General features: G+C 44.5%; 1 protein-coding gene and 1 pseudogene across 1 annotated transcript in view; both read left to right on the forward strand.

Annotated features, from left to right (window-relative positions):
* rasl10a (RAS-like, family 10, member A) overlaps window positions 1-20,337 on the forward strand; it is a 31,354-nt gene extending 11,017 nt beyond the window's left edge. The window contains exons 3-5 of the mRNA XM_055161827.1: window positions 11,428-11,552; window positions 17,293-17,304; window positions 20,056-20,337. Of these exons, the coding sequence (XP_055017802.1) occupies window positions 11,428-11,552; window positions 17,293-17,304; window positions 20,056-20,314 (396 nt within the window). The 3' untranslated portion in view covers window positions 20,315-20,337. The remainder of the gene's footprint in view (window positions 1-11,427; window positions 11,553-17,292; window positions 17,305-20,055) is intronic.
* On the forward strand, window positions 234-350 carry LOC129411403 (5S ribosomal RNA; annotated as a pseudogene).
* Window positions 20,338-20,667: the final 330 nt, after the last annotated feature.

Raw genomic sequence — 20,667 nt, forward strand, 5'->3', positions numbered from 1 at the left:
GATCCTAGCAAACTGTGGACTCCAACAAGTTCAACAACACATCGAGACTCTTGGAGGTTTTCATCTTTTCTGCTGTGAATGGCCCAGGAGTTTCCACCAAGTCATTGTGGATATCGCCCAAGTGAATATTTGGCCAGGTAGTTGGAGATTCTGACCAGAAATATGGTTTGGTCCACCTTTTGTTGGGGTTGAAAAGGGTGATTTGGCGTCCGTCGATGCTTATGACCAAGCCGGTATGTGGCCATGCCGGCTTGTCAAAGCCTGATCCCGTCAGATCTCAGAAGTTAAGCAGGCTGGGTCTGGCTAGTACTTGGATGGGAGACCGCTAGGAATTCCAGGTGCCATAGTGGGGCGCCAGTGGCAAAAAAAAACTGTTGTTGTGTCCTTAGGCAAGACACTTCACCCACATTGCCTAGTATGAAAGTGGTGTGAGCGTGAGTGGTGGTGGTCGGAGGGACCGATGGTGCAGATTGGCAGCCTCGCTTCCGTCAGTCTGCCCCAGGGCAGCTGTGGCTACAGTAGGAGCTCACCACCACTGAGTGTGGAGTGACTGAATAATGAACTGTAAAGTGCTTTGGGGATCTTGAAAGGCTCTATATAAATGCTATCAATCAGTTTCTGGTCAAATGGTCTTGGGTCCTCTGCTGTTAGAGTGGATAAATAACCGGGATCAATACCCTTTACGTGCTTTCTCACTCCGTCCGTCATGTTGATTAGTGTTTATTGCCGCCGCCCAAAATAAATCCCAGCATGCAACGCGCGCTTTTGTCAACAATGAAACTCGCCTATAGGAGGGGCCCATAGCATGCGGCGCTTTATTGTGATGATGTTTACAGTGACGTCAGCATCCAGAAAGTGAGCAGACATGTTTCTTTGTGGTTTAACACAGTGGAGCACTTTCTGTATGACCACATGACATCACAAGGTGGAACAGAGTGTTTCCTGTGTGAGAGAGGAACTATGTGCATGGTTTGTGTGTTAAACATGTGTGAATGAAACAAAACACAACTCCAGGTGTGTTTGTGATGAGGAAACTGCATTAGAACATAAACCAGAACATCGAGTACTATGGACCTTTAAGTTCACTCGTTCATATCGTTACAGTGACTCTTCTCGTCAGAGTGACTGACTCATTACTAGGGCTGGTATCCTTAAGAAGTTGCCGATACACAGGCCACGATACGATACATATCTTGATACAGTGCACTTTCGATTCGATATGATATATTTCAAATCGATTCGATACAGTTCAATAAAAAATAAAGGCAAAATCATGGCTGTGATACTAAAAGTGTTTGTTAAACCACTTCTTGTGCAAAGTTCATATGAAACACAAACATTTTAATCCTCAAAACTGTGAAAATGTCAATTGTGTTGAATAAATGAGCTTTCTTTCACTCCACAAGCAACAAAACTGTAGCTGTGACAAAATAATTTAGTAAAACACACGTAATAATACTCTTGGTGATATATCGATACAGTAGCCCATGATATCGATACTGTATCATCACATTAAACAATACGATATATCGATATTCCGATATTTTTGCACGCCCCTACTTATTACTGTCCTGTCAGAGGAGTACAGTATGAATGTGTGTGTTTTTACATGAATGGACTGTAGATGATGAGGAGGAGTAGTGTCACAGCGTCAGTGCAGTGTGAGTAATGAGCGGCTCTCCTCTGGGACGTGGTGCTTTTTAATTACCGCGGCGACCACTGTGTCCTCGCGTGACACCCCCTCCCTCACCCCTCCCCCTCTGACCCTCCTCGCCGCACTCAGGTAATAACTCGGGTTTGTCATTTCCGGGTGCTCTCGTTCTTTACAGTAGCCAGAATACAATTTCAGACGTGGATTTGGACGGTAAAGAAAAGTCTGATGCAGGGTTTAGTGCCGTAATGAAAAAAACACACAAATGCTGTTGATACAATAATAACTCTATAATATATATACTATATATACTACTACTACTACTGAGTCTGGTCAAATGATAACGGAGGGAAACAGGGGCAGATTTTTGACATTCAAATGTCTCTTATTCAGAAACTAGAGGGACTATTGAAATAAGTAAAGTATCAGAATGTAGGAAAGAGTTACACTCCAACAGGGTCAAGTTAAACCTGTGATATTCTTTCAAGTTGTTGACAAAAAATTTAAAAAACTCATGTTGGTAACGGAGGGAATGAAATATGCAGCACTTTTTGGGCAATAAATCCAAACAGTGATAACTAGTGGTTCTCACTTCCATATCCTTAACAAACTGGTTTGAATATTTGCTTCATATAGTTTTCTACCATATGGTACAAGATTAGGTTGAAAAACCTCTTACTTTTTGAGTCATGAGATTTTTTATTAAGAAAGGTCATGGTAACGGAGGGAAAAGTAACGGAGGGAAAATTGTGCAAACAAGTAGAAGGTGCAGGATTTTACATCATTTGTCAACTTTTTTCTTCTGAATACTTTAATATTACTTCAAAATGAAAGGAAACTATTTCTATAAAATATGTCAGTCCTTTCAAGCAAATTTTTATCATTTTAAATACATTTTTTAAAAAAAATCCTGTACCTTCATCAACAGTTCAAAGATGGAATAACACAAGATATGATGAAATACATCCATTTATTGACATGATTTGCAGGTCTTTGAAATTTGGGAAATAATGTTTGTTCCATGTTTCATACATGGTCTGTTTAAAACATATGGAACTTTAGAACCAAAAATGGTACAGAAAAAAGGTCAACAGTTTCATAAACTAGAGTACATATGTATCTGTTCAATACATTTTTATATCAGATGCATTAACATGAATTTTTGGCCTTGCTTCTGCCCTACTACTACTTCTACTATGATATGAGTGTGTGTACAGATTTTAGTTCTCACATGTGAAAAATGCCCACAGTGATATATTAGTGTGATACAGTGAAGCCCTGTCCTCTGCACACTCCACAGGAGGATCCCATTGGACAAATATTCAACAACAATATTCATTAGTTTCATTTCAGTCTCTCTCGTTTAGACCCTCATTAGTCTGGATGCACGTCACAGTTGAAGCTCACGCTCTGCTGCTTCAGAACCTGCTCCACATCATTTCTGAATTCTTTCTCTGATTTTAAGATTTTAGTACTAAACCAGTGTTGGATTCACACTTTATCCAGGGCTGGTTCAGTGAGTTTCATGAACAGAGAACAGTCTTCAGAGTGTGTACTGGACCAGGAGAGCACAGCCATGTGTTCAGGCAGTTTCCCAGAGAAGTACTCGTGTGGTTATGTACACACTGCTCCAGACCTCTGCAGTGTCGGGGAAAGAGACTGGGGATTGTTTCCACACACCCACACACACCCACAACACACACCCACAACACACACCCACAACACACACCCACACACACACACACCCACACACACCACACACACAACACACACCCACACACACCCACACACACACACACCCACACACACACCACACACACACACACACACCACACACACCCACACACACACCACACACCCACACACACCCACACCTCACACACCCACACACACCCACAACACACACCCACACACACCCACACCCACACACACCCACACACACCCACAACACCACCACACACACCCACAACACACACCACACACACACCACACACCACACACACACCACACACACACCCACACACACCCACACACACACACACACACACACCCACAACACACCCACAACACACACACCCACACACACCCACACCTCACACACCCACACACACACCCACAACACACCCACACACACAACACACACCCACACACACCCACACCTCACACACCCACACACACCCACAACACACACCCACAACACACACCCACACACACCCACACACACACACCCACCAACACACACCCACACACACCCACAACACACACCCACACACACCACACACACACACACACACCCACAACACACACCCACACACACCACACACACACACACCCACAACACACACCCACAACACACACCCACACACACCCACAACACACACCCACACCTCACACACCCACACACACTCACACCTCACACACCCACACACACCCACACACACCCACACACACTCACAACACACACCCACACACACACACACACACACACACACACCAACACACACCCACAACACACACTCACACAGACCCACACCACACACACCCACACACACACACCCACACACACCACCCACACCCACACCCACACAGACCCACACACACACACCACACACAACACACACCACACACACACCACACACACACACACACCCACAACACACACCCACAACACACACCCACACAGACCCACAACACACACCCACAACACACACCACACACAGACCCACAACACACACCCACACCTCACACACCCACACCTCACACACCCACACAGACCCACAACACACACCCACACAGATGTTGGAGGAGGTGATGGAGGAGGTGATGGAGAAGGTGATGTAGGAGGTGATGGAGGAGGTGCTGGAGGAGGTGATGGAGAAGGTGATGTAGGAGGTGATGGAGGAGGTGCTGGAGGAGGTGATGGAGAAGGTGATGTAGGAGGTGATGGAGGAGGTGTTGGAGGAGATGCTGGAGGAGGTGATGGAGGAGGTGATGGAGGAGGTGTTGGAGGAGATGCTGGAGGAGATGCTGGAGGAGGTGTTGGAGGAGGTGCTGGAGGAGATGCTGGAGGAGGTGTTGGAGGAGGTGCTGGAGGAGATGCTGGAGGAGGTGATGTAGGAGGTGATGGAGGAGGTGTTGGAGGAGATGCTGGAGGAGGTGATGGAGGAGGTGATGGAGGAGGTGTTGGAGGAGGTGATGGACGAGGTGATGGAGGAGGTGTTGGAGGAGGTGATGGAGGAGGTGTTGGAGGAGGTGTTGGAGGAGATGCTGGAGGAGGTGTTGGAGGAGATGCTGGAGGAGGTGTTGGAGGAGGTGTTGGAGGAGGTGCTGGAGGAGATGCTGGAGGAGATGCTGGACGAGTGTATTTTTCCACCAGAGCTGTCCACAGCCTTTTCCTTCATACATGAGCAGTCGTGGTGTGAACAGTCGTGGTGTGTGTGCAGCTTCAGAGGCAGAGACCCAGCAGCAGAGCTCCACTGTGAGTGTGAGGGTCACACACAGATAAAGTCCTCCCACACTGGAGCTGCAGCTGGACCAGGGGCAGTCTGAGGAGGAGAAACAGGACGCGCTGGTGTGAATCAGTCTGTAATATCTGAAGTGCTCCTGACTCACAGGTAGTGTCCGCTCACGTCCAACCAAAACTATTCTGACCTGTAGTGACCTGTAGTGTGATGTGTTCTCCAGTGACAGCGGCTCGTCTTTTGTTCACTTTGTTCAGCCTGATGCACACTCACATCAAACATGGCGGGAGTTTTTCATATTCTGTTTTAAGCTCTCTCCACTCTTGCCCCTGTCACCTCCTGTAGCGTGAGCCTGTCTCTGGAGTTGTGCTTCGTCAGCACCCGCAGAGCTGACCCGTCGTCTCCATGGCGACGTGCAGTGTTTAGCTGTGGCCGAGCGGAGGAGAGGATGCTCTTTTGAGGAGAGTGCAGACTCAGGCAGACGGCTCACTTCACACACAGGCCCGCACATGAATCACACTGTCTCACACACACACACCACGCACCACGCACACACACGCACACACACACACACACACACACACACACACACATACACCACCACGTCAACCACATCAACCACATCAACCACATCAACACACGACGCGTCGTGTTCATGTGCTGCTCTACCTGCTGAGGGGAAGGGGCTGGAGATAAAGTGAAATGAATCACTGTATAATCAATGTCCGTGGTCAGTGATCCTCTTGGGTGTTGTTATGCAGACGTCTGCAGCCCCTCCTCTCACGAAAAGTCTGTGGTTTGGAGAACACTTGATTTTAAAGACGGGGTGTAACGCTTCTTTGGGCTATTCATTTACAACATATTACCATGTAGATCACCATGTTACATTTGTCGTTTTGCTATATTTGCTGGAAACAACATATCAATATGTTAAATTAAATTTTCAGTTTTGTTTTTAACACTCTGAGTCTCCCCTGCCTTTGCTCTCTACTCTACTCACTCCCCCTTCAAAGCGCTATCATAACACAATTAGCGTGCATCACACTAATGAAACGACTGCACAGTTTGTGTATTTATGGAGAATTGTTGTGTGGGAGCCTGGGTGATGTAGGCTTGTGGGCGGAGCTTTGCACATTGATGGGCTTTTATCTTAATAATACAAAATGAAAATCTTGCATAAATGTACCAAGCATTTCGTCTACACAGTTTTCACAGTTTTCACACGGCGGCGCAGGTTGTGAGTGGGGGGGTGGGGGGGTGACATGAGGGGGATATGTAATTAAAGAGTGACAGGTCCCTGTGACCCTCGTGTCATCAGCGCTTCAGCACACAGCACACAGCTCATTATACCACCACACAACCACAAGGTCACAGGTTCAGTCCATGAGCCAGATGAGGCCTTACTGTGGGAGTTTGCATGTTCTGCCTGTCCCTGAGCGAGCGTGCTCTTAGTGCTGTTTTTCCCCACCAACCTAAACGATGGCTGGAAAGTACCAATTACAGTACTGGCATTACTGTAACTGAGTAGACCATTTTTGTGTAACTGTACTTTTTTAGCCGATTCTTAAACATGTACTTGTGCTTGTAATGGAGTAGAATTCTAGGTCCTCCTGAACCTGGATGTCTGTGCTGAGCTGCAGGTTGAGTTTACCGACGGCCGAGTTTATGACCATGTAGATACTGACACATCCACACGATCGTAGTACTTGTAATAGTACTCAGAGTACTGTGGTGCCTGCTTAGTCAGACCCTCCCACTTCCTGTTGGAATAATACAAGTTTAAAAGTGGATCTGGGCTCAGACTGGACTCTGGACTGCTCAGCTCAGCCAACACACACACACACAAGCACACACACACACACACACACACACACCCACACACACACACGCACACACACGCAAGCACACACACACACACACCCACACCCACACACGCACGCACACACATACACACACACACACACACACCCACACACACACACCCACATACACACACACAAGCACACACACACACACGCACGCGCATGCACACACACACATACACACACACGCACGCACACGCACGCACACACACACATACACACACACACACACACATACACACACACATACACACACACAAGCACACACACACGCACACACACATACACACACATACACACACGCGCACACACACACACAAACACACATACACAAACACACACACACCTACACACACACACACATACATACACACACACACACACACACACAAGCACACGCACACACGCATACACACACACACACACACACACACACACAGAGTCCATGTGTAACACACTCCTCTGAGGAGGGTGGTCTACTGCAGGCTACTTTGGACCCTCCATGAGGTCCTCCTGAGGTACAGACCCCAGTGAGGTCCTCCTGAGGTACACATGTCAGTGAGGTCCTCCTGAGGTATTCCCTGTAGTGCAGCTCTCAGAGCAGTGCTGTGGAGACAAAGACATGAGAGAACAACACTTGGTCTATTTTTAGCTCCTCAGATACACCACCACTGAAGCCTGTGTGCCTCTTCCATTTCCACTACACGTACACAGTACATGTACACAGTACACTTACACAGTACACGTACACAGTACATGTTACACAATACACTGACACAGTACATGTTACACAGTACATGTACACAGTACACTTACACAGTACACGTACACAGTACATGTTACACAATACACTGACACAGTACATGTTACACAATACACTGACACAGTACATGTTACACAATACACTGACACAGTACATGTTACACACTACACTGACACAGTATACTTACACAGTACATGTTACACAGTACATGTTACACACTATACTTACACAATACACATACACAGTACACTTACATAGTACACACATTACATGTTCCAGTTGACATGTACACACATACCCACTGACACCAGTCACATGCTCTGGGCCTGTGAGTGGCTCTGTGTCACATACACCTCCACATGTACACACACTCATACATACACATACATATACATGTATACACATGTAGTGTATGTACTGTACACTGTTATCTCTGTAAACCTCCTTCTCCAGTGTTTTCCTGCCTCCAGTTCATCACTACAGTTGTTATGGAAGACAGGGTGGTCAGGGGTTAGTGGGTCAGTGGGTCAGTCCTGTCCAGCCCTGTCTTTTTGGTCTAACCTGATTTTAGACCAAGTCTGTGTCCAGGCTCTGAGACTCACTGTAAAACTGGCTTCCAGTGTTATCAGACTATTGGAAAGTCATGTCAACGGTTTCCTCTGAAGTGAGTAATCTGAGTTCACTCTGACTGTTCACTCCTGTGCAGGGTTTGTTCACTCCTGTGCAGGGACACAGACGAAGATGAAATACATATACATTTCCTTTTAGGGGGTGACACTTGACATATTTAGATCACCATTTTCCTTTAATTGTTTTGTAAATGCTATATTCACCCAAAACAACGTATTAACATGTTTTATAAGTTTCCCTTTCATTTTTGACACTTTGAATCTCCCCTCCTCTTCAGAGCACTATCACAACACTATCAGAGTGCATCCCGCTAATGAAACTACTGCACATCGCATCAGGTTTGTCAAGGCCCAGGAGAGATCGCTAGATTACTTAAACATGTACGGATGATATCTAAAATGTCTTCAGGTGTGTTTTTGATGAGGGAGCAATGTTATGACACAAAGCCAAGGTCACCACGTGGTTTAATGATCAGATTTCTCTTGTAAATGTCAACACCAGAAATCACTGTCACTGTCTGTCAGGGCATTTTTATTAAGTGAAGAAACATGAACCAAATCCATTTTGCACAGAGCTGCCCTTGATCTGATGGAAAACATGTTTTTGTTATTAAACTTGAGGTGTCATGGTTACTGTTATCATGTAAATGTTATGTAAATGTGTGCGTGGCCTCTCTGCCTGTAAAGTGCTGTTCCTCTGTTTAGGACTTTGTTCTGTTCCAAACCTCCTCAAACCACATCCTCACAGCCAAAAGCACATGCACCACATGAACCTCACAGAACAGGTCTGTGCTGGAGTCAGCTGTGGTCCAGGAGCTGAAGAGCAAACGTTTGTCCACAGACTTAAGTGTGCTCATAACACGGTGAATATGATTTGGTCATAACACGGTGAATATGATTTGGTCATAACACGGTGAATATGATTTGGTCATAACACGGTGAATATGATTTGGTCATAACACGGTGAATATGATTTGGTCATAACACAGTGAATATGAAGTGGATTGTGGAAAAAAGAGCTGTTCCCATGGTCTTTGATTTGACCATGTGCTGTCAGGGACACACAGGTGAACACCAGCCAAAATATTTTATCGTTTAAAGTGTTTAAAACTACTTTTACACATCTACTGTTTTCATGGGGCAAATATGATCTATGGGGCACTTATCTGTGCCCGCCCTGCTCTGGACTCAGTGGATGTGTATGTGCTGCTGTCTGCTGTGAGCTGCAGCTCTCCATAGCTCGACTGTGTGAATGATGACATTTATGGCAATCTACCGTAAAGGGCAAGGGGAGTCAGGGCTGAAGTTTTCCAGCAGGAATCAAAGCACTTGTTTCTTTTATTAAGTCGTTTTAGATATTATACAATATTGAGATTTAGCAGAAATCCTTTAAAGAGGAACTAATCACTAGATCCACGTTTATTTACCTCTGTGTATAATGCATCTTAATGTGCTGCTCAAAAATGAAAGGAACATTTTGAAAACACATCAGATCTCAATGTGAAAAATGCAGGATATCGATACAAATATGGGCAGGGCAATGCTTTAGGAACAAAACGCTGCCACTTCTTTTAATGGAAATACAAATTTCAGCCCACAGAGCGCTGAAATGCATGTTTGACAACATTGTGGCTCGCTCCTAATGAAATGACGGATGGTGTTTTGAGGAATGTCCTCTCAGATCTGTGTAAAAGCATCACTGAGCTCCTGTAGAGACTGAGGAGCAACCTGGAGGCGTCTGATGGACCCACATATAATGTCCCAGAGGTGTTCTATTAGGTTTAAGTCAGGTGATCTTGAGGGCCATTCAGTTGTATCAATCCCTTCATCCTCCATGTTCTGCCTGCAGACTCTTGTCACATGAGGCTGAGCATTGTCGTGCATCAGGAGGAACCTAGGACCTACTGCACCAGTGTAGAGTCTGACATTGGGTTCAAGGATTTCATCCTGATACCTAATGACATCAGACTGGCGTTTTCTAGCCAGTAGAGGTTTGTGTGTTCCTCCTTGGATCTGACTCCCCAGAACATCACTGACCACCACCAAACTGCTCATGCTGAACCATGTTACAGGCAGCAGAGTGTTCTCCTTGTCTTCTCCAGACTCTTTCATGTCTATCAGAGGTGCTCAGGGTGAATCTGCTCTTATCTGTGAAAAGCACAGGACACCAGTGGCGGACCTGCCAATTCTGATGTCGTCTAGCAAATGCCAGTGGAGCTCCATGGTGCTGGGCGCTGAGCACAGGACCCACTACAGGACGTGGTGCCCTCAAGCCGCCCTCATGAAATCTGTTTCTGATTGTTCGGGTAGAAACACTCACACCAGTGTCCTGCTGGAGGTCCTTCTGTAGGGCATAGGCAGTGCTCGACCTGTTCCTCCTGCACAAAGGAGCAGATATGTGTCCTGCTGATGGGTTAAGGTCCTCCTATGGTCCTGTCCAGCTCTCCTGAAGTAACTGCATGTCTCCTGAAATCTCCTACAGATTGTGCTGGGACACACGCTAAATCTCCTTGCAATGGCACGTCCACATGTGCCGTCCTGGAGAAGTTTGAACATCTGTGCAACATCACAGCTCCATTTCAAATAGAGCTGCTAAACTGAGCCGTACCTGGAGGACTGAAGGTTGGTTTACTTTGTTCATGGGGCCCTGCTCAGCTGTGAGTTGACGTCCTGACACAGACCTGAACCATGCAAGCTTCTTGTATGGGGGAGTATCCTTCTGTTTTTAATCAGAAACACCTGGCTGTAATCACAGCAGTCCTGTGTGATGTCAACAACTACTTAAAATAGTTGATTTCACTGAAGGCAGCACAGACTTACATTTGGGTGTTTTGACCACAAAACTACAATTGTACCTAGTTTCCACTAAAGTTCACAAAAAATCAGTAGACAAGGCAAACATCAGATACACAGTTTAGGAGTGAAAACAGTGGATTTATTGTTTAGTTCCAGTTGAACTTGTTTCAGATCAATATTAAGATGTTACATAATAACTACTGGAGGCATAACATATGTTGTTAAAATGCCCGTCCTGACCAGCCTCCCTCTGTGTGTCCCTCAGGAGTGGCTGGACCTTCGCTGTCGGGGAGTCCGCAACGCCAACGCCTACATCCTGGTGTACGACATCTGCTGCGTGGAGAGCTTCGAGTATGTCAAGATGATCCGCCAGCAGATCATGGACAACAGGTACGAGAGGACACAAGGCCAGACAAAGGGGGCAGAGACAGATGTCCAGACAGAGAGGGATACAGAGGCAAAGGGGAACACAGGGGGAAGACAGAGGGACAGAGGGGGACATCCAGACAGAGAAGGACCAAGAGGGGAAGAGAGGAACAGGGATAGAGGGATGTCCATACAGACAGGGACTGCGGGGATGGGGTGGGGGACAAAGAGTGGGCCACTAGTCTACCACATGTGCTGTATGGAGAGCCACGAATAGATCCAGATAATCCACCACATGTCCCTTGTCCCAGGCAGTCCCACGGTGACTAGTCCAACACTGTCCTCCATACTGGAAAAACCACAGGACAGCACGTAAATCAAAGCCCCTGTGCAGTCCTGACATTTAAACACAGATCATGTGTGTGCTCCCATCTCAGAGGATCTTCAGTCAGCCCAGTGTTTAATGGATTTTCAGATTCAGGAGCTTTAAACTACACTTCTTTTTCTAATGAGACATTTGGCTGTCAGCAACGTGCTGGAAAATGAGAAAATACATGAATGAAGTCCTTATTCTGTTAATGCTATGCTAACAGAGCCATGCGTTCACTGTGAACACAGTTGGAGCACAGAATGAGTCCTGAGATGGTTTATGGTCGTAAACGCTGTGCAGAAGTCTGGAGTTTTACCTGTGATGCAACTGAACAAGAAAAATGAAAACAGTCCATTCATTTATTTATTTGACAGGAGCGAGTGTGCACATTAGACGTGTAACATACTACAACATTTATAACCAGGACTAATTTGCAGTTACCAAGAAGGCAAAACAAACAAACACACACACACACAGTGTTGTTCATGTTATAATGTGGCATTAGACACAGGCAGATGCAGGCCCTCACTGATGGTTTATCAGTGATTACATGTCTGACTATTCTTTAAGACCAGTTTATGTTCATGTTTTAAACCTGCTCAGTCTAGGTCAAGTTTCTGCTCATTTGTGAGGCTCAGAGAAGACCTTAAGGACTAAAAAAACAAGTGTGAATGAAAATACAACTCAAGGTATGTTTTTGATGAGGGGACAGTATAAGATTGTTAAAGGCTCACAAAGTCAATGTGAACAATATGTGGACTTTAAAAAGACTACATTTAGTGTTCTTTCAAAAGTATTGTGATTCTACAGTTTGGTGCGTGTATTTACCAGAAACACAACAGTTTGTGTGGTTGAGCCAAAGCTCTCTTGTTTACTTTGATATGTTGTGGGTCTGGTCAAATGATAACGGAGGGAAACAGGGGCAGATTTTTGACATTCAAATGTCTCTTATTCAGAAACTAGAGGGACTATTGAAATAAGTAAAGTATCAGAATGTAGGAAAGAGTTAACACTCCAACAGGGTCAAGTTCAACCTGTGATATTCTTTCAAGTTGTTGACAAAAAATTTAAAAACTCATGTTGGTAACGGAGGGAATGAAATATGCAGCACTTTTTGGGCAATAAATCCAAACAGTGATAACTCTTGGTTCTCACTTCCATATCCTTAACAAACTGGTTTGAATATTTGCTTCATATAGTTTTCTACCATATGGTACAAGATTAGGTTGAAAAACCTCTTACTTTTTGAGTCATGGGATTTTTTATTAAGAAAGGTCATGGTAACGGAGGGAAAAGTAACGGAGGGAAAATTGTGCAAACAAGTAGAAGGAGCATGATTTTGCATCATTTGTCACTTTTTTCTTCTGAATACTTTAATATTACTTCAAAATGAAAGGAAACTATTTTTATAAAATATGTCAGTCCTTCCAAGCAAATTTTTATCATTTTAAATACTTTTTTTTTTTTTTTATCCTGTACCTTCATCAACAGTTCAAAGATGGAAAAACACAAGATATGATGAAATACATCCATTTATTGACATGATTTGCAGATCTTTGAAATTTGGGAAATAATTTTTGTTCCATGTTTCATACATGGTCTGTTTAAAACGTATGGAACTTTAGAACCAAAAATGGTACAGAAAAAAGGTCAACAGTTTCATAAACTAGAGTACATATGTATCTGTTCAATACATTTTTATATCAGATGCATTAACATGAATTTTTGGTCTTGCTGTTTACTTCTACTTGACCAGGCCCGTGTGTATCTCTGTGAAAAATCTGTTTTAACCTTTGACTGACTCAGTCCTGAGCTGTGCCCCTGACAGGACTGTCAGGGGCACAAATACATGGTTAGAATTCCATATTGAATACATTTACCAGGACGTCTCTGGAAAACGGCAAAATAAAACTAAATGAACACTGGATAAAACTGTCAAATCTGCTACGTGATTAAAACATATAGTTATGAAGTGACATAACACTAGGCCTGTAGCTTTACCTCGGTGTTAGCTTTAGTGTTAGTGAGATCATCTGCTGCCAGATAGTGTCAGGTGGTGTGGAGCAGACTGAAGGGGTGGAGCAGGTTGAGGGGGTGGAGCAGACTAAGGGGGTGGAGCAGACTGAAGGGGTGGAGCAGGTTGAGGGGGTGGAGCAGACTAAGGGGGTGGAGCAGGTTGAGGGGGTGGTGCAGGTTGAGGGGTGGAGCTGGTTGAGGGGGTGGAGCTGGGTTGAGGGGGTGGTGCAGGTTGAGGGGTGGTGCAGGTTGAGGGGTGGTGCAGGTTGAGGGGGTGAGCTGGTTGAGGGTGGTGCAGGTTGAGGGGGTGGAGCTGGTTGAGGGGGTGGAGCTGGTTGAGGGGTGGTGCAGGTTGAGGGGGTGGTGCAGGTTGAGGTGGTGGAGCTGGTTGAGGGGGTGGTGCAGGTTGAGGGGGTGGTACAGGTTGAGGGGGTGGTGCAGGTTGAGGAGGTGGAGCTGGTTGAGGGGGTGGTGCGTTCAGTGAATTGTCAGTGTCATTCAAATAAATGTCAAATAAATAATATCATATATATAATATAAATAATATGTTAGCACACATGTTGAGGGCGGGGCTAGATACGGCCGTTAGTGTGAAATCTGAACTTCAACCACAACACTGACTGACACAGAGGAATCTGACTGAACAAGTCAATCAAAATCAATATTTGAATGAAAGCAATTAGCTAATCATGAAAGCTGCAATTTTTCTTAATTTCTTCCATAAAAACCAAGTCTCTGTCTGTGTTATTGTGCATAAAACTAACCCTGTAGTTTAGATCTGTACTAACAGGTTCTGAAATGTCATTCTTTCATTAGTTTGTAGTTCATTTTTCAGGCTCTTTGTCAATTCTTCTTTGAACAGAAATCACATTATTAAAACAGAAATCACAGATCTAATCACAATGCTTGTCAGAAAAAAATCAATAATCAAAAACACAATGACGGATTTTTTTTCCCAACTTTAAAGCACAATTCTGAGTTTTATTTGAGTCATCTGGTCTTATACTGATCGATATGCCCTGATAGCACTCGCCTGTCTGACAGATGGGGCCTTGTGCTGTGTGTGTGCTGTGTGTGTGTGCTGTGTGTGTGTGTGTGTGCGTGTGTGTATGGACTTTGGGGACATGTGCGCATGGGGCCGTGTGCACGTGTGATGGAGTCGTGGTTTGGTGTGCACACGTGTGATAACTTTGGAGTGCCGCACACATGCAATAACTTTTGGGCGTGTGCACATGTTTGATGACTTTAGGGGGTGTGCACACATGTGATGACTTTGGGGCGTGTGCACATGTGTGATGGGTTTGAGATGTGTGCACATGTGTGATGGGCTCGTGGTTGGTTGAGGGTGGTCAGTGGGTGACTGGAGTGGCCCCTGTGTGTGCTGGTACTGTGTTCTGAGGAGGATGTGAGTGTGAAGAGAGGCCTGAGAGAGAGAGTGTGCTCTTTTTAAAGCACAGATCTGTGTGAACCTCCATCTGTGCTCCACTATCAGCTCCAAACACTCATGTCCTCATAAGTCTGTGTGCTTTCTGACAGTCACTGCAAAATCACCACAACAAACCCAAACAGGGGCCCAAACAGGGGCCCAAACAGAGGCCCAAACAGAAGCCCAAACAGAGGCCCAAACAGGAGCCCAAAGAGAGGCCTGAAGAGAGGTCCAAAGAGAGGGCTGTTCACTTAAAGGAGCTGTATGTAGCACTTATTCTTATTGTTTTAGCTTTCTACCATGTTATAACATTATTCCTTCATCAAAAACATGCCTGAAGAGGTTTTAGATGTCATCCATGCATGTTTGAGTTATCAAGTGATCTCCTTCGGGGTCTTATAGACCAGATAGAGGACACACAAGTTTGTGTCATTCTCAGTATATGGACAGGTTATGCAGTTATCCACAGGAGCGGCGCCACAGCTGCGGCGCTTTGTTGTGATGACGTTTATGGCGACGTTTATCTACTCCCACAGGGCACCACAGTTTTCTAACGTTTAAGTCAGTGGACTTGTTTCTTTTATTAAGTAATTTTAGATCAATATTGTGATTTAAAATGTTTATATTTTAACATAATGATCCACAAGGGTCAGAGATTAGAACTTTAGAGCAGACACTGACACAATCTGTGTGCTTTAATGGCACTGTTTAAAGTCTGTTTTGTTTTTGTTGAGGAAATGAAAGGGGCACAGTGTGAGACTGCCACCTGCTGGTCTCAGGGGGCTGTCGTTATTTTGCCACATGTGTCTTACACTTCTACAGTTTCATTTAAAAGAGTCTGGAGCTGTCACTGTCACAAGCACAGAGCAAATGCACACACCAAATACACCATTACATGAGAATGAAGTGGTCCAGCAGCTCAAATGTATATATATATATATACACTGTTGGGCAAGTTACTTTAAAACTGTAATGCGTTATTTATTACTTATTACTGTCATTTCAAAGTAATTCGTTACATTACAATATTACTGCATTTAAAATGTAAGGCATTACATTACTATTGCATTACTTTAAGTTACTCTCACCAAAATAACTGCGAAAAAGCTGAACTTTTGAGCCGTATATGGACTGAACCAGGACTAAACAAGGTCTAAACCAGGACTAAACCAGAGCTGAACCAGGACTAAACCAGGACTATAACAGGACTAACCTCAGACTGATTCCAGGACTGAAGAGGAGGACTAAACCAGAACTGAACTAGGACTAAAACAGGACTCACTGTCAGGACGGGCTCGAAGGTGACCGCAGGAGAAAGGAGCGGCTCTGCTCCACACCTCACGGAGGTAAGAGCGGCTGTCGCCCGATCGCGCTTTACAGACACCCTGCTGCTCGGGCTCACGGTCCTGATTTCAGCAACTATTTGCGGGTACAAGACCCGGTGCAAGACTCTGCTACAGCGCGTTACTTCTACCTTCCTTCAACGTGTCCAGAAGTCCAACTTTTTGTGCGATGGTTTGCATCGTCCTCTGTCTTTTGGGTGCGAGCGCAGGAGACTTTGTCGGTGCAGAACATTTCGTCGACGTTGTGGATTTTGTCGGAGAGAAAACTTGCAGACATACAGCACTTCAGAATCACACTGCTAGAGATTGAACATTTATTAAAATTCGCCAGTTGAACAATTTTCTGTACTGTACAGTAGACAGGAGTCCCTTAGCCGATCAGGACACAGCGGGAGGAACGCAATACGTGTTCATACACTAAAAACAAAAGGCATGCAAAATTGCACACAAAAAAAAATCTAAAAATCAGCGAAACAGGGAGACCGCGAAAAGTGAATCGCGTTAGAGCGAGGGACGACTGTAAGCCAGGTCTAAACCAGAAGTGACCCAGGTCTAAACCAGGTCTAAACCAGAAGTGACCCAGGTCTAAACCAGGTCTAAACAGCGTAGAGTTCTGGGTCGGTCCTTTCACCCGCGGTTAACTGAAGGTTTATCCGGCCGTGTCTCCGGCGTTTCACCGCTGCTGATTTCACGGTGATTTTAGCGAATTTCTATGAAGAAAAACCCACCACTTCAATCCAGGTTAAAAAAGCATTGTAACGCGCGTTACTCACATTTGTACCGAGTAAAATATTACAATTTTTCCCCCTATAATGCCTTACATTACTGCGTTACAGCAAAAATCAACGCATTACTGTAATACATTACTTTTATAATACATTACTCCCAACACTGTATATATATATATATATATATATATATATATATATATATATATATATATATATATATATATATATATATAAAATCCAAGAATGTGAATCAAATGAAATACTGTCATCCATCAGTACAAGGGGAAACAGGGAAGTGGGGAATGACTGATAGAAGCCTGTCATTTCCTATCTCCATGGAAAAAGCAGATGACCACTAGGTCAAGCTACAGGTCAGCTCTGTGGAGAGGTGAGTCCACTCATAGTAAGAGTGCATGTTTTTCAGGGTTTTTTGAATATTTTAAACATTTGTAATGGATATGGCAAGATAGGTAAGATTTATGCCACACTGCGGAACATTCCAGCTAATGCAATGACATCTCCATGGAGACAGGCAGGTCATATACTCTCCATTATAAATGTAATTGCATCTGTACTGCACCTTTAAAACATGCCCTGAAACAGGGGTCAAACTTCTTCGCTGAGGGCCACATCCTGAGAGACTCAGGTCAGTGGAGAACAGTGGAACGCTTGAACAGTGGAACGCTTGAACAGTGGAACGCTTGAACAGTGGAACGCTTGAACAGTGGAACGCTTGAACAGTGGAACGCTTGAACAGTGGAACGCTTGAACAGTGGAACACTTAAACAGTGGAACACTGAGCTGATCATTTGAACCAGTGCTCTTTTAATCATAATGCTTTAAACATTAACTTCAGGTTTGTTTCACATCATGTTTCTACTCAGTGGGACATTTCAGGGTCACTGAGCATAAAGGCCTGAGGGCCAATACAAATGTGTCTGAGGGCTGCATTCGGCCCCCTGCCCTAAAACCTCCTCTGAACACAGGAACACACTGCAGACTGTACTGTCTCTGCAGGACACGGTGTTCATATCCTCGGCTCACATTTATGATGTGCTATTGCCCATGAAATAGAAACTGTCGCTTGCATCATTACATGTTTGTACACCACTCTGCTCTATTTATGCTCCGGAGCATCTGACATATCTGCTGCTCCAGCTGCAGATTGGACTCACTCTTACCTTTCTGTGATCACATCTGTCACACATGAGACATTTGTTAAATGACCCATGAGCACATGTAACCTGAAGATGTTTGCACTTGACTTTGGGGGGAGTCCCTGTGGTGTGAGGTGTGGCTCATTTGGGCTCCTGGATCGTTTTGAGCTCAGGAGGAGTCAAGCACCAGACTGAGCTGACTGGATAAGAGTGAGACAGGACACAGACTCAGAGCAAAAGAAACCAGCAAAAAGCAAATCTAAACAGAAAAGTATCATTTGTCACTAAATGTTCTTGATCTTCTGTCATATTATATTTGCAGTGATGGGCACTTGTGTTAGGCCCACATGCTTAGCACAACACCGCTTGGTCACGTTAACATCTGTTTCCTGTTTGATGCCTAACACTCGCTCTAAGATTGAAAATTGGATATTTCCAGTGCCTTATGCATGTAACATGAACAACAATGTGTTACATAAAGAGTTAAAACACAGGGATGTGAGAAGAGGCGAGTTTGAAGTGTGAGAACTTGTTTGATTTATCCATTCATCCAAAGTCGTCTTCTCTGTGCCTTTAAAAATGCTCTGTTTACATTTTGCCTGTTTTGTTGCATCACAGATAAAACTATAGACTGTGCAGTGTTTAAGTCCATAAACCATCACCAGACGTGTTTTATGGTCATAGCACGTGCACAAACACACATGGCTCTGTTAGCATCCACTGGAGAGAGGGACTTTGAGAGTTTGGTTGTTTGTTCTTGTTGCTTCACTGTAGTTTATAAAGTATGTTTCCCAAATTATTATTATTTGATGTTCGAAATGTGTTAGAAGTGTGAAATACTAATCCCAGGGCGATGATGTTTAAAAGAGAATTGAAACCACAAGAATGTATTTCATGTGTTCTTTATATTAAACAATTTGCTGACGTTTGTAGTTTCCTCATCACAAACAGACCTGGACTTGTGTTTTGTTTCATTCTCACATGTTTAACACACAAAACATGCATATTTAGACTGACTTCTTCTCTCTAACTGAAAAACACACAAACACAGATCCACCTTGTGATGTCATGTGGTCACTATGTGGTCACATGTGGTTAAACTCCATTCACTAGAATCATTTGAATCATTTCGGTCCTGAAATTGCTGTTAAATAAAAGGTCTACTGTAGCTGTTAACAAGTTGAAACAGAGCATTTTGAGCTTTGGAAATGTGGACTGACTAATAATAAAGGATTTTCAGGAGGTGCGATGAGGTAACACCATTCTAACACGACTTAAAGCTCACAACAGTCAGTTTTGTGTAATATAGGACCATAAAGACACAGCCTATATCTAGAGTTGGTGCAGGTGCATATATTTCTATATTAGCTCCTGCCTGACTGACCTTCTTGTGTCTCTGTGTGTGTCTGTGTGTGTGTATGTATGCCTATGTGTGTGTGTGTGTGTGTGTGTGTGCATGTGTGTGTGTACAGGGAGGGCAGCAGCAGTGAGGTGCCCATCCTGGTGGTGGGGAACAAGCGTGACCTGCAGCGTCAGCGATTCATGCCACGCCGCGCCGTCTCCGTCCTGGTGAAGAAGACGTGGAAGTGTGGTTACGTGGAGTGCTCGGCCAAGTTCAACTGGCACGTGGTCCTGCTCTTCAAGGAGCTGTTGGGCATCGCCGTGGCCCGCGGCGTCCGGCAGAACCACACCTCCATCAGACTGCAGGGGGCGCTGCAGAGAAACCGCTGCACTATCATGTGACCCGCAGAGGCACCTGTACAACCTCCGACCTCAGGCGCCAAGAGATACAAGACTGTGCACTGCAAAACGTAAAGGCTGTCCCACGCCAAATGACCTGGGTTCAGAATACTGTTTTTGTCTAGGTATTTTTATTTTTTATATTTTACATATATTTTTTTTATTATTATTTTGGCTGATAGGATTCATTGCAGGTGACGTACAGTCAAAAATGATTCATACCCCTGACAAATTTTGACTTAAAGTTACTTTTATTCAACCAGCAAGTTTTTTCTTGATTGGAAAAGACACAGGCGTTTCCCAGAAGATAATAAGACAATGTACAAGAGGCATCATTGTGGAAAAAAATATTTCTC

Source organism: Boleophthalmus pectinirostris, unplaced genomic scaffold, assembly GCF_026225935.1.
Source record: "Boleophthalmus pectinirostris isolate CB_2022bp ecotype Guang Dong unplaced genomic scaffold, ASM2622593v1 HiC_scaffold_4, whole genome shotgun sequence".
NCBI classification, from domain to species: domain Eukaryota; kingdom Metazoa; phylum Chordata; class Actinopteri; order Gobiiformes; family Gobiidae; genus Boleophthalmus; species Boleophthalmus pectinirostris.